Here is a 23,131-nt window from a genome sequence, read left to right on the forward strand (position 1 = left end):
TTAAATGTATGGACATTTTTGAGAGGCATACAGCTAATTACAATACTAATTTAGTTTGAACTGGTTGTGGTGAAAACACTATATTAAACATGTATAAAATGTAATAAAGTTTAAATTCACTATCACTATGTACACTAAATGTGACCCTGGACGACAAAACCATTTATAAGTAGCATGGGTATGTATTTGTGGCAATAGCCAACAACACATTGTATAGGTCAAAAATATAAATTTCTTTTAAATGCCAAAAATCATTAGGATATTAGGTAAAGATCATGTTCCATGAAGATATTTTGTACATTTTCTACCATAAATATATCAAAGCTTAATGTTTGATTAGAACTTCATCTGGAAGGCGATTTTCTCAATATTTAGATTTTTTTGCACCCTCAGATTTTAGATTTTCAAATAGTTGTATCTCGGCTAAATATCAATTTCAAAAAATGTACCTTTATGGCTGGTTTTGCGGTCCAGGGTCACAAATGTGTCCAACTTTTTTCAAACTTTTATTTAAAGGGCCAGTAGTCGAATATAGCAAGGCGCACAATATTTTGAGGGACAAGCTATAAACCTTTAATTAAACCAAGTGAAAAAACAAACAAACAAAAAATCACTGATATTAAGTGTTTTATTTATCATTAAAATGATAGACACAGGCCTGGGGACAGGAAAAATGACGATATTGGGTGGTAAAATGTTTAGAGTGGTAAAAAAAATCATATATAAAAATGCTATAAGGTGTTATTTACATTAAAGACAACTTTTAAAATGAATGTTGTTGAACATTTTAAGGCAAAAATATCATGATCTTTATTGAGGACACAAAAGGCATGGAATCCCAGGAATGACCCAACTATTATACATGAGTCATTATTATTTTTTTATTTTTTTTATTTTGTCAGATTTATTGCACTTTCACAGATTTATTGCACAAATCAAGAAAATGTTAACTTGCATGGTTTGCTCGCAGATTTATTTGTAGCAAACAGTGCAAACAACCCCGTGAAAGAAAACAGATTGGCTGTATTACACATTTATTTGAGCAGAACATTTCATTGGAGATTTGCTAAACTCCAAATTGTTTGCCAGGGTCATCATTTTTAGCTCTACTGGTTGCCAGGTTGGGAAGATTAAGTAAACAGAAAGCAGAAAATATGTCAATTTATGAAAAAAGCTCTGATTTGGGGTAACCTCTTGAAATCTGGCAACCGCAACTTTGAAAGCTTGTGGAGGCTTGCTACCAATGCAAAATAACACAAATGGCAAATTAAAATATAATTTTAATTAAAGGAAAAAAGGAAAAGGATTAAAGAAATCATTTTTAAGATAAATAGCCGGCAGGCAAATATTGCAGAAACTGGGATCACTGATCATTGTACTTGTAGAGCTGTAGTAGTACCAGCTTCATAAACATACTAAATTGTGTCTTAAAAGAATATTCCGTGTTCACTACAAGTTAAGCAAATGAAAAGCATTTGTGTCAATGTTGATTACTAGAATAATTCATTTCCACTTGTCCTTTCTGGGCTAAAGTGAGGCACTTAGTGTAAAATGGAAGTAAATGGAGCCAGTCAGCATACAATAAAATATTCACCATTTCAATAAAATAGCCACAGGAGATAAACAATGATTTTAGCATTTAAAAATCTTTAAAAATCTTTCTAATTGTGTATATCCGATTTTACAACTTTGTTTCCAAGCCAACACAATAAACCCCAACTGTACAAATTATTTGAAGCTTTACAGCTCAATTAATACGCATTTTTAACAGTAGAATTGATGTAAGAGCCTTTATAAAAATATAAGCTTCACATTTCACTTTTAGGGAAAGAATTAAAAGGTTAATATTTAATATTACAGCATAAATGTTGTGGATTGTGTTGACCTTTTTACTCTTACATTAATGAAAAAGCAGAAAGGTTTGTGTGAGCTTTAGTTCTGTAGTATGGATAGAAACCATTATCATCAAGTCAATGGCAAGTCCCCACTATGATAAAAGGCCAACATCTCTCTCTGTGTTTGTGTGTGTGCATTTGAGCTTGTACATTGTTTCAAGACATCCATCTCCTGACTCCACCCCCTATGAAAAAGCAGCTTTATCGATCCAAAGCAGCTCTATTTCCTCCATGTGTCTAAGCTGATCAAAACGTCCTCCTCTCACAGATGCCACATTCTATTCTGCTCATGCATTTTGCCCTGTCTCTCCATGCATCTTTCGCTATCTCTCTTTTTTTTTTTCATCTCTCCATCTCTTTCTCTATGCAGGCCCTGTATCCGAGCCCAGAGGAGGGCTGGCAGATCTACAGCTCGGCACAGGACGCAGATGGAAAGTGTATCTGCACAGTTGTGGCTCCGGCACAGAACATGTGTAATCGAGACCCACGCAGCAGACAGCTCCGTCAGCTTATGGAGAAGGTGACTTTCGTCTCTTACATGCTTAATAACCTAAATGACACACTCGTGTCACGAGCAAATCCTGGATGAGTAATGTTTTGTACGTATTACGCAGTCATTAAACACAGACTGCATAATACTGTTCTCCATTAGAGAAAGTTTTCTGAAAGTACATGATGTAAACAACCGCCTAAAAGAGGACGCGTCCTAAATACTGCTGTGAAATTGGATTCATTCTGCTGAGCCGTTAGGATGTTTTTTTTTGTTTTTTTTTTTCCTAATCGTGCTCATTAGACTAAGACCAGGCAAAGAACAACTGAAAAAAACTGTAAAGTACCTCCTAAATTAGGAAATGGAGCACTCAATGCACAGGGCTTTACTAAAAGCCTGAGGTTCACAAAGAGACCTTGTTTAAAAGAGCAGAAAAATGAAAATTCAATCTTAAATGTGAGTAAATGATGACAGAATGTCTGTGTCATACATTTCTTTCATCTGTGGAGCACAAAGGACTCTATTAAGCCCTATTAAACCCTATTGACCACATACTGACCTGGTGTGAAGTAAAAGATAAATAGAAAAGAGATGGGGAAATGGAAAGCCATGCTAAAAAGACGTATCTTAGATCAGCATGAATGTCCATGCTGGTTCAAACTGGATTATGCTGGCTAGAGGTGGTTTTGTTCTAGCCTGTTTGGTGGAACTCAACCTTGTTAATTAATTTAGCTGATTAAGCTGGTCAACCAGTTGCAGTATGCAACACACAGAGCTTGGTAGTAACTGATTTCATGTAATCTGGATTAAAGTTACTTTTTTATAAACATTTATATTTAGACATTTAGCAGACGCTTTTATCCAAAGCGACTTTCAAAAAAGGACAATGAAAGCAATCAAAATTAACAAAAGGGCAATAACATGCAAGTGCTATGACAAGTCTCATTTAGACTAACAAAGTACACGTAGCAAGGGTTTTTAAATAAATTATATAATAAATAAAAAGCAAATAGGATAAAATAAGAAAAAGCAAGCTAGTGTTAGAGGCCTTTTTTATTTTTTGTTAATTGCATAATAAATTAAGAGAAAGAAAAATAGATTGATTACAAAAAGAGCAGAGAAGCTCACTGCTTGTTTTAAGAAAACAAGCAATAAGTAAATTAATAGAGTATAATTCTAAAAGGGCAGGTTTTGAACATGAACATGATTACATATTCACAGAATGGCAGTAAATCATTCCCAATTTATTGAATCTCTCTAATTCTTTTTTTCTCTTTTAAGGCGAGACACTGCAGGTGAATAGGGTAAAACAATTAACTAATAGTTATCACCTTACTTACTCAGTTAATTATTACACTGATAATTGCAAATATTTTTTGTATTACAAGTTTTCTAAAATGTTAGGTTTAAATATGCAAATGAGGCATTATTTAATGAAATATGCACACATTTGCGTACATTTCTAGTACAAACATCTAAACACTGGATGAAGTCAGTTTCAAAATTCTTGACATATTAGAGTCAAATGTTTTACTGAGGGGATTTTAGGTATCTTATTTTGTCACTCCATAATTCAGAAAAAACAGACAGAAAAAAATATATTTGTTACAATTTTGGGAAAATAAAATGTATCAAATTATATATGAACAAAGCCGTCTGTAAAAACCTTTAATATAGACAGGAATAAAAATGTCAAGTTTGGTGTGTGTGTAAGTGTTACTGAAGTGGAGATTTATGGCTCAGTGTAGGAGAAAAAACTCATTTTGAGAAAGTGGTCTTTAAAAATATGTATTGCAATTGAAATCTATTGACATAAATATATAAAGTGCTATAAAAGAAACACTTAACAGTGTCTATTGGGTGTTTTCTTTCCACTAGTCTCAAAAAACACTTTATGAAACACCAAAATCTCAAATTTGACAGGTGCATGAAAAAACTATGTTTTTGCCTGCAGTGTCTCCCATAAATTGTCTTTTCTAAAGATCTTACTGTGTCATACCATTTGACCATATTCACAAATGTGACCCTGGACCAAAAAAATCAGCCATATTTTCAATTTATTGAAACTGAACAAATCAGCTTTCCATTGATGTATGGTTTGCTAGGATAGGACAATATTTGATCGAGATACAAGTATTAGAAAATCTAGAATCTGAGGGTGCAAAAAAATCAACATAGTGAGAAAATCACCTTTAAAGTTGTCCAAATTAAGTTCCTAGCAATGCATATTACTAATTAAAAATTAAGTTTTGATATATTTACGGTAGGAAATTTACAAAATATCTTCATGGAACATCTTTACTTAATATCCTATTGATTTTTGTCATAAAAGAAAAATCTGCAATTTTGACTCCGTGTAATTTTGGCTATTGCTACAAATAAACCCGTGCTACTTAAGATTGGTTTTGTGGTCCAGGGTCACAAATGTCATGTAAATAATTTTGCAGTGAATTGGCAGTTTTATGATTTAATTAATTATTAACTTTTTATCAACTCACAAATTCACTGCAGATCTTAAATTAAGCCCAGTTTGGGATTTTGATATCAAAAACATATTTTTCATTGCTTTTTTATATCAATATGGTATGATTAATGGTAAGTTCCAAACAAGTTAGATAAAGAAGTAATCTAAAAAGTAGCCAGAATACATTACCTAGATGAGTTTTAATCATGTAATCTGTAATCAGTAATGGACTACATTTTGTAAGTCATCTACCCAGCTCTGCCAATACGCAATATAACCTCATATTCTTTTCCATATGTAGGCTGAGGGAGAGAATTTGAAATATAAAAAGAAATCAAGGAGAGAGAGAGAGATGTTTTGCTACAGCGAAACGTCTGAATATTGAGTCTGCTGATATGCACAGTTCAATCGATTGGCAGTTAAATGCAGAGTGTCTGCATAAATAGAATGTTGGACTCTCAGCCAGTTGACTGGCCCCCACTTCCTCCTTCCTCACCAAGCCTTCAGTGGTTTCCAGGCTCATCTGTGAACAGCAGCCCATTAAGAACCACACGTCCCCATCAACATCACGCTCACTGAATCAGAGAGAGCTTTGGAATCACACTACAATGGGAAGCAGCTGTTTGACTAGCTAATGAGCACAGCTGATGGCGGCAGAGATGAAGAGAGAAGCAGAGAAATAGCGGCTGAAATTAAAGCCGATTGGAGAGGGATTCCTGAGAAGACAAAATTGGGACTCCAGACAGAGTGAGTCAATAAAGCACATGACTCACAGTCATGACAATGTACCGCAATGTAACTCAGCCTCAAATTTTGCCTTAGAGAAATAGTTCACCCAAAACTCATGTCGTTTGAAACGGTACATTAAGAAACATTTTGAAGAACACTTCAGCTGTTTTTGTCTGTATTATGAAAGTCATTGGAGTCTACAACATTTACCCCGGTTTAACAGACAAGGCTTAAGCCTAGTCCCAGACTAAAGTGCATGTCTGGGCTGTTTCAAGTAAAAGAAACTTGCACTGACTGATCTTACAATATGTCAGATTCATTGTTTTGTCTCAGGATGCACACCAGTAATGTTTTTATCTAATGAATATTTCTAAAAAAAAAAAAAGCCTATTATTTAACTATCCCCTAACCTTGACGTAACCTAAACCCTGTCTGTGAAACCAGGCCTTAAGCTCCAAAAATGACACAAAGATAACAAAATCCTGGTCTTCTGAAGTGATACTTTAGATTATTAAAATTAGATTACAATAAAAAGATTAAAATGCAAGTCTTTTTTCACTTTTAAATCAAATCAAACCAAGTCAAAATAATGATTAACACAAATGTACACAAACTACATCAAATAGGAACTTTAAATATCAACTAACATGGAAGTCACTTGTCCAAACCTCAAATATGTTTGAAATTTGTGTCACTATATTTGATGTTGTGTCATGTGGAATAAAACAGGAACAAAAACTTTATTGACTTAAATGAACTATGGCTAAAAATCAGATCCAGCCATATACTGTATATTCAATCCAGAAACAGATTGTGACGACTTCAGAAACCGAAAATGAAGCACGTCGATGGGCGCTGAAACTAACTTACACGAACCCTGAAGAAGTGTTTTTGGCACAAATACTCTGTTATACATCCAACTTGTTTTATTGAGATTTTGGCCATGTTTAGCATGATAATCCAACCCTTTAGCAGTGTAAGTAAGTCTGAATGTATGAAATAGCATGGGACATCTCCTTTATTCAATAATTTGATTTGATTCAACAGTCAATAAAGGATCAATCTGTTCATCAGAAGTGATTGTGATCCTTTTTAGAGCTTGAAAGTTTTGGACTCCACTGGCTTCTGTTATACTGCATGGACAGAAACAGCTGAAACATGTGCAAAATATCTTCTTTTTATTTCACAGTAGAATGTAAATCATAAATTACATAAGGGTAACTAATTTTGAAAATGTACATTTTTAGTGAACTATTGCTTTAAATCCTGCCACTAACTCTACCTTAAATTAGTTTACCCAAAAATGTAAATGGTTTCATTTACTCACCACCATGTTATTCCAAATTCTTTCTCATGAAATACATGGAAAAATAAGGAATTTTGAAGACATTTTCAGCTGTTTATCCTTATTATGTAAATCAATCCAAAGCTATCAAGCTCCAAAAAGTACATGAAGGTTGCATGAATTTGACTCGAGCTGCATTTCCATTACAGATTTGTGCAAAACTTGTGCAAAAGCGATTTTTTATAAATGTGGGGGGGGGAAACGTTTTCATTAACCGATGTTATGTGACCTAAACATTTTTTTTTTCTCTCATAATAAGTCATGGCAACAGATGTTAATAGGTTTACGTATATTGCAGCCACCACACTAGGCATTATTTTTTATCGAAGTAAAAAAGGAATAAAATTGAAGGTATAAACACAAGCATTGACTAGAGTGGCAACGATCAGCTCCGGTGGCTGTGTCGGAGCCATAATGCGCAGCAGATGTATGCAGTATTCAAGCATTAATGCCAAGAAATTATACTTAAGAGCGGCCATCTATGATGTGTTTCTTTGAGTTTATAGTACATTAACGAATGATCATGTGACTTTTACGTACGCCAGGTGACCTGTAAATGCAAAAAAACTCTTTCTATTGCAGTTTTGCAAAATATCCCTTTTCCGAGTTGCCTGAAAAGTCATCTCAGGCTATAATTTAATTCCCCTCATGTCGTTTGAAACGGTACATTAAGAAACAATTTGAAGAACACTTCAGCTGTTTTTGACTGTATTATGAAAGTCATTAAGGTCCAAAACTTCTAAGCTCCAAAAAGGACACAGAGGTAACAAAATTCTGGTCTTCTGAAGTGATACAATCCCTTTATATTATCAAAAGATTAAAATGTAAGCCTTTATTCATTCTCAAAAAAATCAAAACACTGATCATGACAAGCGTACACAAACTAAAGTGCAACCTCAAATAACATAAAGCTTTGTTGGTTCATAATGTCTTGTGATCCTTTTTAAAGCTTGAAAGTTTTTGACCCCTTTGACTTTAACAATACTGTAAGAACAGAAACAGCTGAGACTTCAAAATATCTTTGCAGAAGAAAGAAAGCCATAACAAATTGGAACATCATGAGGGGCAGTAAATAATGAAAAATCTCTTTAAATCCTGCCAATGTTATCTTAAATCCTGTCTTGCCCCTTTGTCAGGGTCTAAACACCTTATCTACAATCGTACACCAACATAACTCAACCACTCAGACAATAAAATGTGTGTGTGGCTATGCCAGCAGCTGTGAGCCACTAATGCTCCTGCCTAATAAAACGCAGACTAATGAGGACACCTGGGTCAGTCCCTCTCTGAGAGAGATGTGTTCAGAATTAAACTACCACCACCCATCCTCTTGTGTGTGTGTGAGAGCGTATATATGCTCAGACCTCCTGAACAGGCAGCGACATGCATGACAAACAATAACTGAATGCAGAGTGAATATGTGATCCCACCTAACCCTTGCCCAAGTCCAAACATCCACAATCCTCTGCGCTAAGTGTGACCATCGGGTCTGACAGCTATGCAGATCAGCTAATTAGACAAGAGCCCTCATGCACATCAGTGTGGACATGAGGAGAATACCAGCATACAATCCACGTCCTTTTTGATTCTCTTAAGTGCAGCCAGGAGGATGGTGTGTGAATGTCTATGTGTGTGTATGTGGCTTTTGGGAGTATGTGGGAGTATGTAGGAGCTAGTAAGGTGTGTGTGCTGATCAGCAATCACGCTTCTATCGCCTGTGTGTTGATGTGGGCAAGATGCTCAGTGGGCGGTCTGAATATGTAGGATGGCTGATTTGAACTACAACAAATTGGAAGCATCATGCTGTTGTGTCCTCAAAAAACATGCCGTGATGCATCACACTGTTTTGACTTTGTTTTGTGGTATTTAACAGGTTCAGAATATCACTCAATCCATGGAGGTGCTAGATCTGAGGACGTACAGAGACCTGCAGTATGTGAGAGACACAGAGAACCTCATGAAAACAGTGGACGGCAAACTGAAGACTGCCTCTGAAAATCCACGCAGCCTCAACCCCAAGAGTTTTCAGGTATTGAAGCACAGTCTGCCTGAAAAATGGCTTAAAACAACAAAGCACATTAGATGTGTCCTTTCTTCTCACCACTCCTACACTCACCCCAGTATTTAAGACATACTTCAGCTGCAGAAATAGCATATAAATTAACCCCTAACAAATCTATACAGGTGGAGCTGGGGAGCCGGAAGGTTTAAGAGGAAGTGAATGCTAACCAGCCATTTAACTGTAAAGTAGCAAGCTCATTGGCTTGTGCTAAATAGTTTAACGCTGTAAATATCATCAGTTTGCATTAACAACCCATCGGCCTGCGATATGAAACTCTAAAGTTTCATGATAGAACTTGGCATTTATGTAGAGAAGAGGTCAATCAGAAAAATTGTAATTGTGCAGTATCTGAGCAAATGTAAAACTGGCTTGATGTTGGATCTCAATGTCAAAACTACATGAAACATCTACAAGGCTATGCTAATCATGGACATCTGAATGCACCATCAATTCAAAAAAATAGTATTCAAAAACATTTCCTCTCAGCCTGCAATCCTGGGACAGCCAACATGGGAGGTGGGTGTGCTAACAAGGTAACAGCCATTAACGTCAGTTGCAAATGTGGTCTTGTGGTCAGGGGAGTAAGTTTTTCACAGCCTTTACTGGCTGGCCTTTCTTAGTCCGACCCTCTATCCGGGTCATGACACCAATGCAACTGGTTCTGCTTGGCCCATTCTGAGCAGGGCTCGTTCCCGGTGACACCCAGCATGGGAGGCAAGCCCACTAAAAAGTACACTAATGACTGCAGCTTTAATGCCACTCACTAGTGCGTTTCTTGAGGTCAAGGGAGTATGTTTATTCCGCAGCCTTTACCAGCTGGCCGGTGATAGCCAGCCTAGGAGCTGAGCTCGCTAAAAAGGACACTAAAGACTGCAGGCTCTAGCACCAGTTGCTAGTGCAATTCTTAAGGTAAGGGGAGTATGTTTACTCCACAGCCTTTACCAGCTGGACTCCATTAGACTCACCCCTATCCAGGTCATGGCACCAATGCAACCAGTTTCGCTTGAGCCATTCTGAGTGGGTCTCGAACCCTGTGACAACCGGCATGGGAGGCAAGCTTGCTAAAAAGGACACTAAAATATGCCTCTTGAGACCAGGGGAGTGAGGTTTACTGCATAGACTTTACCAGCCGTCCTCCAGTACATTACCCTTTGAATTTGAATTAGGTAGCATGACTGAAGATTGAACAACATCAGTGCATGCTAAATAGTATACACAGGCTATTTTTATATAGTGACACCACAACCTGCCCACCTCCAGACACCTACTCTAAAACTCTTTCCGGCACCTCTGCCCCTGCATGAAATAGACACTGACAGTAACCTTCAATACCTCTGATTTTTATGCTTAATTGAGACATACCAAAGGTCCTCTGAGAGAATTCAAATGCACCTCAATTATTTATACCTAGAACTTGTTTCAGTAATGAGTGTGTGTGTGTGTGTGTGTGTGTGTGTGTGTGTGTGTGTGCATACAAAAGGTTAGGCTTTTTTTTGTTCTTTTTAGCTAGCAGCTGCTCTCCCAAAGGCTAGGATTCAGACCCCTTTATTATTAAAGCTTTTTATCTCTTGAATACGAGAGTGTGCTCGTAGCCCTGTACGATTTCAGAATAGTAGAAGGACTTGCTACCAATATACAGAGGACTAAATGGAAGAGCACGCTTTAAGATGAGTAACATGTAGCCGTCTGCTTAAAGAGAGTGGAATGGAAGCCACAGACACTCCTCCCAGGGGTATCACTATCATTCAGAACGCACTGCCACCACTTACCCATCCACCCCACTCTGCTGCGGTGTGAGTCATCTCACCAAACGCTGCATAGCAAATTATTCCAAAATGTTCCAGAAATCATTCCTCATCTATCGATACATGTTCAAAGCACCATAATCCTTTTTCCCCCTTTTTCTCTGCTGGAGCTGTGAAAAATTTGCGAGATGTGCCAGTGTTAAAAGCACTATTTCAAAGAGTGGGAGTCTCAAAGCCCGGCTTTATTTCGGTGCGGCTGCTGATGAATGTGGAGAGCTCAAAGTCGCCTATGGCAGGGCGGGAGATTAACGAGACTAAATTTTTGTGTCTCGGAACAGGAAAATGAGATTTATGATGTTGCGCTGCAGGGCTGAGAGCAGCTCCATCACCAGATTTACGATAAACTTTAACAAGGAGGAAACAGCCCCTCCTGTGGTGAGCATGCTTTATTGATACACCTGCTGTTCAGACCCCCTTTATTGATATGCCTCAACCTATGCCAGACCCGCCAGTCCACATGGCTGCGGTAACTGATTGCCCACACTGAGCTGAGATCAGCCCACAAGTTTTAGCTCTTTCGGATACGCTCGGTCACGCCGAGGTGGAAAGCTGACAGTGCTCTGATGAGTGGGCCTGTGTCACCAGGTCGGACGAGCAGTAGATTGTGAGAGATTGCAAATGCATAAAATCAATATTTGGTTCTCATGTGAGGATGCATTCGGATCCGGGGCAGGAGACCGGTCATGCGAGATGAAATATTGAAGATGAACGTGGTGAATAGTTAATGAGAGCCCATGCAAATTTCCAAAACTCTTTGAGAGGGAGAGTAACTCTTTCTCATCTTTCCTAGCCACCATTTTACACCTTTTTTTTTACTTCAGGAGTTAAAGGACAAGGTTACTCAGCTGCTTCCCCTGCTGCCGGTGCTGGAGCAGTACAAGGCAGATGCAAGAATGATCCTTCGGCTGAGGGAGGAGGTGAGGAATCTGTCCCTGGTACTAATGGCAATTCAAGAGGAGATGGGAGCCTATGACTATGAGGAGCTCAGGCAGCGAGTCCTACTGCTGGAGACTCGCTTGCACTCCTGCATGCAGAAACTCGGTAAGACATCTAGCAGAAGTGGGTTTGAGTTGATTTTAATAATCAGGAAAAGTTAGCAACCAATCTATTGACTGTGGACACACTACAGTATGTGACCTATTACAACAAGAAAATAAAACGATTTTTGACTTACTGTATTCTCTGTGCAAGACTTGTTTGGCATGATTACTTATGTAGTTATTTTAGAGCAGCTGGAGTAATTTACTTTTAAATGGAAAAGCAACAGAAAAGTAGACATGTTTGAGGGTCGGGGAGAACACATTAGACCCAATTAAGTCAAAATGTGCTTGCTGTCCAATCAAGTAAGCAATTTAACATTAGAACGTTAGAAACAGCCAGCTAGCAGGCCCCAAACCGAAACGTCCTAAGTTCATTTGACTAAAACAGTAATTGGCTTTCAGATGTGTGATGAGACAAGCTCATGTTCTATTCAGGGTGAAACTGATGACTTCACAAGAAAATCCAAAATGATGATCTAACGGATATTCGTTCTGCTCCATAAATGTCGCTTTTGGCAATTTAATGCTGACTGGTTCATCGGAGTTGCGCTGAAGCGTTGTTTATAGTGCCCCCTGTGTTCTATCACCAGGTTGCGGGAAGCTAACTGGCGTCAGTAACCCCATCACCGTCCGCGCCTCAGGGTCAAGGTTCGGCTCCTGGATGACAGACACAATGATCCCCAGCTCCGATAATAGGGTAAGAACGACCGTGCCGCAACACTCTATCACTCCATCACTGCCACTGCTATGATGAGTCGCCTCTCCCTGGAGACACACACACACACACACACACACACACTGTGACTGAGTCAGTGTTTTGGTACAGTGAAGCTGCTCCTCAGCAGTGAGAGCTGAGTCACTGATGGATGGTTCTTCCACCATTTTTCTCCCTCCCTCCCTCTCTTTCCTTATTTATCATGCTCATACTCTCTCTCCCTCACTTCATTCTTCTCTCAATCCTTACGTCTTCTGTCGAAGCCAAAGTCCTAATATTAATTACTCCATCAGGGGGCTGGGTATTAACAACTTGTTTAGGCAAAAGCTTCACCAGTCACTGCCAGGAATTACTAGCAGCCCGAGCCATCATCAGGGGGAGTCAACTGGGAATCGTCCTGATTCCAGTGATGAAAGTCACTGTTTCCCAATCCTGTTTCTGGAGGCAAACCAAACCCTAGACATTTTTGAACTTATCCTTATCAGCACACCTGATTCAACTAATCAGCTCATTAGTAGAGTATCCTGGTCCAGAAATGGATGGGTTAGATAAGGGAGATATCTATAATGTACTGCCTTCTGGAATAGAGCTGGGAAACACTTCTGTTATGGCACTTCTCCACTGCATGGTACGGCTTGGTACAGCACTTTTGGGGGCTTTTCCACTGTGTACAGTACCTAATACCAGGTACTTTTTTAGTAACACCTTGGTTGAGGTTCCAAGCAAACCATACCGATTCTAAAATGAAATGTGTAAATGCTGCAGATCACTGATTGGTCACAGAGAATCATCACTACCAATGACATTGGATTTGCGACACGAGACACCAAACCCGCATTTGTTCGCATGGCCGTTGCAAACAACTTAAAAAAAGAAATGGCTGTATCGTGGTCAGTAGACGAGATGGTGACAAAACTATAACGATCAGTATATAATTCCAGCTACTTTTAAGCAGTACTAGACTGCAGTGGAAAAGCAAACCAAACCAAAGTAAAGCGAGCCGAGCCAAGTCATACTACACAGTGGAAAAGCACTGTGAGGATTTTGTTTGGGTTTTTATGATACCGTTGCCAAATCGACACTTTTTTTAAACTGTATTATGCCTCGAAACTGATATGAAGCACCGAAATCTGCGTTCTGATTCGGTCCGGTATGATTTGTCATACAGGTAGCGGCACCGGGTTTCGGTACCCAACCCTAGGGCCAACCCATAAAAACCTATATTGTCGACAAGCTACATTGGTTTTTAGCAACAACCCTGTCAATCTTGTTGGAGAACAGAGAATTGAATAAATTGGCTCTCTTTAAACTCATGAGTGTGAAGCTAAAAAGGAATTGGAATGACATGTAGAAAAATTTAATTCAAAGACATTCAACACAGGTAATCTACTGCTCTCTCTGAGCAATCTTTTAAAATTTCCACTATAAAAGGACTGAGGCAAAGAGGACAACAGGCAATGATCATCATTTATTCTGTTTCATAAGGGCAAGCCGAAAGTTTATCTCCAATGATACAGATCTTTATCTTTGGGTTTAACGATCACATCACTCTGCAATATCAATCATCTATCACGTAAAGTGACAAATAAATCACTGCAATCAAGATGATGGTCATATCAATCCGGCAGGCATCTGAGCATTTACTGTCCCTGGATTTACAATTTCACACATAGAGTGTGGCTAGTTAAGCTAGTAACGATTTGAACACCAGCATCCACGCATAACATATGCCATTCTTCTCAGAAGGGAACAGAGAGGCGGAGATGGGCAGACCGCAGTGTGACCACAGCTCCACTCACAGTCTACAGGGACTCGTTTAGCCCACAAAGGAAATGCTATACTTAATGTTCCAATTATCCTGCCTGTCCATAAGTCACCTGCTCTCCTCCTCTCCAGTCACCATGCAGCCCCACAGTAGCCTAAAAATAAAAACGCACCGCATCTCTCTGTGGAATGAGAAATGGGGGAAGAGGCAGGGAGGGAGACTGCAGGAGGGAGGGAGGAAGGAGGAGAGGAGGCAAAAGATAGCAGGGGAGCGTTAAATCCTCAGAGGGGCTTCATTATGCAGGAGAAAGAACATAATAACCATCCTAAATAAGCTGACTGTCTGAAGTTTCATTACGATGTGTTAATAAAGAGTGCACAGCGCATGGCTTGGTAAAGATGGGGGCACAGCATGGCTGTTGTGTGCCTGATAGATACTTCAGCCTCATACAGTGACGGCGAGGAAGGAGAATAGAGGCAGAGAGAGATGGAGAACTGCTAACAGGATTGATTTCCTGTGAATGTGGAGTGGAAAAGGGCAGGGAACAACTGCTGCAGCCGAGTGCAGAGCACATACAGCATCTCCACTCCCACACAGGGAGCAGATCAATAGATTTGACAACACACACACACACACACACACACACACACACAGACTGTGCACAGTGAGAGTCACTGATGGTTACACAGGAAGAAAGGCTCTGCTGTCACTCTCTCAAAAGTAAGTCAGGAGATGGCGTCTCTTTTGATGTACTGTACTTTCATCCAGGTATATGCACTTTCTACTCCATTCTCGGCACAGAAATCTCAGCTGTCATATCTAACCTGATTCATTCTTATACATTCAGAGGGGTCAAAAAGTTTAATAAGCTAATTTGATTGTTTATTTGTTTTTCAAATGTCTTAAAGGATTAGTTCACCTCCAGAATTAAAATGTCCTGGTAATTTACTGTCATCAGAAGAAAAGAAAATAAGGTTTTTTGAGGGAAACATTTCAGGGGTTTTCTCCATATAGTGGACTTCAATGGGGATCAATGGGTTGAAGGTCCAAATTGCAGTTTCAGTGCAGCTTTAAAGGGCTCTACATGATCCCAGCAAAGGAAAAACGGTCTTATCTAATGAAACAATCAGTCACTTTCTTAAAAAAATAAAAATAAAGATTTACATACTTTTTAACCACAAATGCTTGTCTTGCACGAGCTCAACTTCACGCATTATGTAATCACACTGAAAAGGTCACACTCGGTTAGTTCTTTGTCCGTGTACTTTGGTTCAAAAAGGTAGCGTAGGGCAAAAAAACTTCAAAATCATTGTTTTAACTTTTTTTGTAAAGGGCGTTTGACTTTGTTTGCATGTTTGCTTTGTAAACACTGGATTGATTCTTCCTCCTACGTCACGCATGACCTTTCTAACATGATGAGGTAATGCATAAGGTCATGGACGCAGAGCTAATGCAAGATGCATTTGTGGTTAAAAAGTACACAATTGTTTTATTTTTTTTAGAAAATGACAGATCATTTTGCTAAATAAGACCCTTATTTCTCGGCTGGGATGGTACCTGTTGATATTCATTGAAGTCTACTATATGGAGAAAAATCCTGAAGGTTCAAACTTTCACTGATGCTCTAGAAGGAAAAACCATGCATTAAGAGCCTAGGGATGAAAACTTTAGAAAAGAATGGAGATGTGTACATTTTTCTTATATTGCCTAAATATCATTTTTTTCCATTTAGTACTGCCCTTCAGAGACTACAGAAGATAGTTACGTGTTTCCCAGAAGACAAAATAAGTTTACCCTGATCTTCAAATTCAAAAAGTTTTCACCCCCAGATCTTAATGCATGGTTTTTCCTTCTGGAGCATCAGTGAGTCCCTCAGTTGTCCTCAGTGTGAAAAGATGGATCTCAAATCCATACATTTATTGTTGGAAAGGGTTCAAATACACAAAAATACTGGAAAACCATAGAATTTGTGGGACCTGAAGGATGTTTAACACAGTATTAAGAATCAAGGGGATGTAAACTTATGAACTATTTGTTTTGTTCTTTATTTGTATCTATCATGTATTTTACATTTGCATATCTTATTCTATCACAGGTATGGTCAATGGACGGTTACTTTAAGGGACGTCGTGTGCTGGAGTATCGCACAATGAACGACTTCATGAAGGGCCAGAACTTCGTGCAGCATCTCCTGCCCCACCCTTGGGCTGGTACGGGTCATGTGGTCTATAACGGCTCCCTCTACTACAACAAATACCAGAGTAACATCCTCATCAAGTACCACTTCCGCTCCCGAAGCATCCTGGTGCAGCGCAGCCTCAGCGGCGCAGGCTACAACAACACCTTTCCCTACTCCTGGGGTGGATCATCTGACATCGACCTCATGGCCGACGAGAACGGGCTATGGGCCGTCTACACCACCATTCCCAACGCTGGAAACATCGTCATTAGCCGCCTGGAGCCACAAAGCCTGGAAGTGCTTCAGACGTGGGACACAGGCTTCCCGAAAAGGAGCGCCGGGGAGTCGTTCATGATCTGCGGCACACTCTACGTCACCAACTCCCACCTGGCTGGTGCTAAGATCTACTTCGCATATTACACCAACACCTCAACCTACGAGTATACAGACATCCCCTTCCATAACCAATACTCCCACATTTCCATGATGGATTACAACCCCCGAGAAAGAGTGCTCTACACTTGGAACAACGGACATCAAGTCCTCTACAACGTCACATTGTTCCAGGTCATCAAAACAGCTGAGGACTAGGTCATGCAGACCTTAAAAACACATTTGCTTATACACAAATGTACACACACTGATATGCCCACACACATATACACACACACATTTATGTGGAGGAGGACATGACTAAAGCTTAGACTTTTTTACTGCATTCCAAACTTCATAGAGTGCTATTATACATCTAATGTTCTGAAGAGAGCAAGATTGGTTCTGGTATATGGACTGAGCCTTTATTTTCTTTCCTGTGATGATTCAGCATGAGTACTTTCTTTTTATTTGTGGAAAAAGAATAAATAAACATCAAACTTTACCATTTTCAAGTTTCACCTTTTTCTTTTTTCTCCAAGATAACAGTGGTTAATAATGGCTGCATTCTGTAGTGAAAAGTTTTAGTAAGTGCTTGTTCGCTGAGTATTCTTTGTGAAATCCTTCACAAAGCCTTTATCTAAACTCCAGCTGTAATATAGCTAGAGATGTGCCACAGCAGGATGAGCCAGGCTCCTCTTGACTGCCTCAGGAAGTGAATCCAGCTCCTGTTTGGTGTCAGCCATCCTGAGGAAAGACGTCAGTCAGGCGGAGCTTCGTGACATGAAGGGCTGAAAGGTGAGGTGGCGAAGGAGAAGAGATGGGAGACAGCAGAATGAATAAAAAAAAAAAAAAAATAGCAACAGCATTCAGTTGGACAGATGAGGCCCCAGGCTACAGTGATGCCTGCTGCTGCTGTTGTTGTTGTTTCAATGTTTCTTTCGAGGCACGCCTCCTCAGCAGGCTGTGTAAAAATATTAAATTAGAAAATGGGGGCTTGTCCAACTACCTGTTAGATGTGTTCTTTATTTAATTTGAGGTAGGACCAAAGTATACTTCCCTTGCCCGCATTCTTCTTCAGCTCACGGACTATCCGGGTGATGTTGTTTTTGTCATCTGTACAGCCTACTGATGAGTTCAAGCTAAATAGCGCATCCATATTGTAATTTCAACTTTAAAAAATACCAAATACTAATTTAAAAATTAACTAAGTACTGCAGTCTAAACTAGAGGCAAATTTTTTTAGGAATCCCGCTATTAATCGCTTGAATGGGACGGGACATGAAAAATGTCAGCAGTAGTGGGCGGGATGTGAATCGTAATAACACTATGATACCCAACTTTAAACAAATATACGTTTTATATAAATAAACTATATATGTTAAATTTGAAAGTAATTCTAGTGGCCCTGTCTCTTTATGCCCTCCTCCTGTTTGCTTTGGTGTGGCTGGTTTAGTGAATGATGTGCTCCATACCTAGGGCTGCCCCCTAATAGTCAACTAACCATTAGTCAACATGAAGAGGTTTGGTCGACCAAAATTGTATTAGTTGCTTAGTCGCAGAAAAAAAAAAAAAATCCACAGGAAGTGGCGAAGTTTATTTGTGTGCACTCACAATAACAACGTAACCTTGCGCTTTTGTAAAATAATTAAAGCAAACAGGATGCGCTTTCTGTCATTGAGGTCTTCAAACTTCGAACCTCTGTATATACTTGCTTTACAGACATGAAAAATCTATCTATAGAGAGTGAAATGTCTACTTTCAAATTACCAAATTGAAAATGTGATGATTTACATAAAATTTAATGTGTGTGTAATGCACACTGTGGATTGTTCAAGCTGGCTTTAGTTCAATACAATAAATAAAATATACATTTTGAAATTTTATTCAACTGAGGTGAGCGTCCTGTGATCTGTACTGTATTTTTTACTGTAACTGACAGATTCCAGACAAAAAACACAACATGGGAGTGGGAGGGAATGGGAGTCATTCTTGTGGGATTGAGACGGGACAGGATTTTCCCCAAATTTTTTTGTGGGATTGGGATGGGACTTTTTTTTGTGGGAGTGGGATGGGGGAGGTTTGACAATCCACTCCCGTGTAACCCCCAATCCACTTATTTCTGATGTCAGAAACCGTTCAAAGACATTAAAGGGGGTCTGGGTCACAAAATGAGACAGCAAAATTCCCTTGATCTTTTGACATATAAGAGGTCATTGTAAAGCATCCTTTAAGGTCTAGAACTCAAAACTTTCTTGTTAGTCTAAAAACAGCTTAAATTGATACCAATCTGCCAAAACGACTGGTTGTGGAATGTGCCACTTTATCATATAACAGTGTGACTAAACACTGCCTCCACAGAAGATCATTAACGCCTGCTTCTACATCACTGCCTGTTTTGCCCCGCTGACCGATTCGCGTATGTAGTAAGTAAATAAAGAGAGAGGCAACTGCAGGTCTACGCAGAAACCAAACAATGAAGATGGCGCTGAAAACAACAGGATTTTGTTCAGTGCCAAGCTGTGGAAAAACAATCTTTGCATTGCCTTCCTTCTGATCTCAACAAAGAGTGGATGAACTTTATTTTTAATGACGTTTCACACCACATCAGTAAGAACTCAATTCTTTGTTCACTTTATTTTACGACAAACAAGGCACAATTCGTAGGATGTAGGATTTTCAGAGAGATTGAAACTAAGGGTGTGTTCACACTTGAATTTTGGTTAATTTGGTCCAGACCAAAAAGGAAAATGATACATTTGGTCCTGGTCCACTTAGCATTCACACTGACAGCGAACCTAAGGATACCGAACCTAAAGGCATAGTGATACGTTCACAACCTGGTTGAGTTGAATGACGTATTTCATGACGGAACTCATCGAACACTATAAACAAAAGGAAAAGGTGTGTTCGACCTATGCCTCTTTAAGCCGAATACACCTAATGCTGTCTGCTGGACTAAGCGTGCTCATTGTTGCGCATATATGATTTTATTTTCACCACCTGCAAACTCGCAAAGAGCTCATGAAAAGGCACTACCTCCTTGTTGCTCCATGTTTGCCCTCTGCTAATTTTGTTTTGGATACACCGCTTGTTCTCTTTGTTAAACCATGTGACATACTACCGCATCTTGTCATTACTTCCTGTTTTTGGTTTGTTTAGAAGTATTTGGTCCTTGTTGAGTTCATATTTCATTCTAACCACACCAGAGTTCATTTGGAAGCGGACCGAGACCAATCTTTTTAGTAGTCTATTAATAAGAATGTTCTACTGAGGGGGGTCAAAACAGGATAGAAAATAGCCTATTACTTCTTAATTATGTTTTTTAATGTAAAAAGTTTTATAACATTATAAGCAGACCTCACAGAACAGTACAAAATAATAAAAAAAGACAGTTTATGACCCTGTTAACACATAATCCTCAATTCTGATAGCAAGCCACAATGAGACAAGTATGAAGTAGGACAGATACTATAATTCCTAAACACTAGAAAAACAATTATTAAGAGTAAAAAGTGGGAAACACCACAGAACGCTGCTATTTCTACTCTGAATGTTCTTCCAAAAGATCAAAGTGTAGAAAACGAGCAGCTGAAGTTAATTTTTAACATTTAAGTCTGATCTTAACAGGTTATGTGGCACATTTCAAAGGAGATCATTTTGTGAATCTGTCAGAGCTAAATGCTGTTTACAGAGAAGTCTTAAAGGCACAGCAGAAAAAAAGCTTCAAAGGGACAGAACAAACAAATTGGTCAAACTCTTAATGGCTAAACAATAAACCTTAAATATCGGTATGATATTACTGCTTTAGCAGTAATAAAGCTAAAAGTAGCACTTGTATAAGAGAAGAAGTCAGACAGAGGAGAAAATCATGCAAATTCAGCACATTTTCAGATGCCACTGTCTCCTCTTCTGTTCTCCTCTGTGGGTTCAGCACATTGTTGTTGCACAGAGCAGCTGTGCATGAATCTCAGGTCTATTTCACACTGCATGCAAAAGCAGTACTGTACGTAAATGATGTAGCAGCCCAATTAAAACATCAGGCACGCATGATTCCTTCACAAGACTGTTTCTGTTTTGTAACAGAATGTGGAAATACACAGAAAATAGTGATTTTCGAGTTACAAAATTGATTTTTCTTTTTCTTTAGTAAATTATAAAATGACTATCGGGAGTTGGCCTTTAAGAATTACAAACTTGATCGCTGTGAAAGTGAATTTGCATCCAAGTGATAATTCTTTGACATGGAATAAAACTAAATCTGGTAATAGTATATTGGTCTGATAGAGAAGTTCATTGTCTCCACAAAAATACATAAAGAAAAATATGAGTGAGAGAAACAATAAATGAGAAAAGTCCAGTACAATAATTCATAGAGTATTGATCATTAAATCAGATGAGCAGATCACAAGAAAACTGTTTCTGTTATCTTTAAACCAGAATAAAAAGAAAATGCCATAGACCTACGAAAAAAGGCTTTAACATTTCAGTACATCAAAGTGGTTATTGTGATGCTTTTTTGCAGCGCAGCCGGATGTGCAACAAAAACACATTTGCATTTACATCTTCATTAAATGTGCTTACAATCTGTTTCAGACCATCTCCAATTGTAATTTCTAATGCATCTTGGGTGCATTTACTGTATAGTGGGCTTTTAATGTTAAGTGCTGTATCATGATCTGATCGCCAAAAACACATATTAAGACGGCCTGTTCATCAAGCCTAAAAGCTGTCTGTTTTCACAGTTCACAGTATAAAAACTCATTTATAAAACCCTATATTGCTTACATTTTCTTTTGAGATCATCATACTAGACAGGATGCAAAATGACTCCCTGTCGAAACTTCACTTGAAGTGCTGTTTAAGCGTACAGCGTGAGTGCTGCAACCTGTTAATAAGGTGCTTTACGTGTGGTGTAAAACAGGCTTTATGCAATTTAAAGGTAAATAATGGGAAAATTATCTGATGTGTGTCACACTGCGGCATCTAAGGCTGGTGAAGAGTTCTAAATAATTGTTTCATTTGTATACGTACAGGGAATTAAAGCTTTGATGCAGCAAGGCCACTAAAAATAGAAACCGTGCTGAGAATGCAGCAACGCTTTGAAGCCGAGCAAAAGAAATCTAAAGAAAGCTGTACCCTCTCTCTTTCTTCTCCTCTCTCTTTCAAGCACAAACATGCACCTAGGCCTCATGAATCTTGATTGTGGAGGGAACAACATTAGCACAGTCACATCTCTTATTTGAGTGCCTCAAATCAGCAGGCATCCCTGCTGAATAAAAGATGAGCCTTTAACAGCCTCCATTGCATCTATACTGCGTCCTTCCCTTAACACTGCTCAAGCAGACTAGTGCATTGGGACTACAGTAAACTTTCAATGACATAAGCAAAGCTGTCTGTTAGAGTCCTGCTGCATGTCTGTTTGAGTGACGGAGGTGATGTGATGGAGAGAGACGGACTCACGGATACGGCACCCTACGTGTGTTTGTGCGAGTGAGACATCGGGGTGATTCACACAACATCTTCCGCTTCTCGGTGAGGTTGCAGCCGGCCCAGCATGCACTTCTGTTTAATTAAGACTTACAGCCCAAACGGCGGGCATGACAGCTGTTTCATACGCAGCCAATTAAAAGAGCCGCAGGCCCTCCCTTTCACTGCAGTGTAAAAACACTCTGTTACTGTAAAATGGCGCTCTTTCACATACACACTTTCTTCTTCACAAGCACATCCTAGGACAAATAAACATGCAGGGTTCACTCACTTTGCGGAAATCTGAGTAAAAATGCCAGTTTCTAGTCAGTTTTATGGTAACTTTCACTAGAGTTTGGCATTAGCATGTTGCTAAGCTAACACATAGAAAAAATACAAAGCAAATAATGAGCATGTTTTTTTATTTAACTGGTTTTCATTTAGTTGCGAACCGCACGGAATGTCCCGAAATGAATCAAATGATTTGCGAACTGAATCAAATGATTCACGAATTGCACAGAATGTCCCGAAATGAATCAAATGATTTGCGAACTGAATCAAATGATTCATGAACCGCACAGAATCTCCCAAAATGAATTAAATGATTTGCGAACCGCACAGAATGTCCCGAAATGAATCAAATGATTCGCGAATTGCATAGAATCTTCCAAAATGAATCAAATGATTCACGAAGCACACAGAATGTCCCGAAATGAATCAAATGATTCGCGAAATGAATCAAATGATTCGCGAATTGCACAGGATGTCCCGAAATGAATCAAATGATTCGCGAACCGCACA

General features: G+C 39.0%; 1 protein-coding gene across 2 annotated transcripts in view; it reads left to right on the forward strand.

The window, feature by feature from the left end:
• The window catches only part of olfm2a (olfactomedin 2a), a 97,197-nt gene extending 79,826 nt beyond the window's left edge, over positions 1-17,371 (forward strand). For both annotated transcript variants that reach the window (XM_073838179.1, XM_073838171.1), the window contains exons 2-6: positions 2,266-2,415; positions 8,797-8,952; positions 11,612-11,831; positions 12,421-12,527; positions 16,406-17,371. In XM_073838179.1, the coding sequence (XP_073694280.1) occupies positions 2,266-2,415; positions 8,797-8,952; positions 11,612-11,831; positions 12,421-12,527; positions 16,406-17,080 (1,308 nt within the window). In that variant the 3' untranslated portion in view covers positions 17,081-17,371. The remainder of the gene's footprint in view (positions 1-2,265; positions 2,416-8,796; positions 8,953-11,611; positions 11,832-12,420; positions 12,528-16,405) is intronic.
• Positions 17,372-23,131: the final 5,760 nt, after the last annotated feature.

Source organism: Garra rufa, chromosome 1 (genome assembly GCF_049309525.1).
Source record: "Garra rufa chromosome 1, GarRuf1.0, whole genome shotgun sequence".
Classification (NCBI taxonomy): domain Eukaryota; kingdom Metazoa; phylum Chordata; class Actinopteri; order Cypriniformes; family Cyprinidae; genus Garra; species Garra rufa.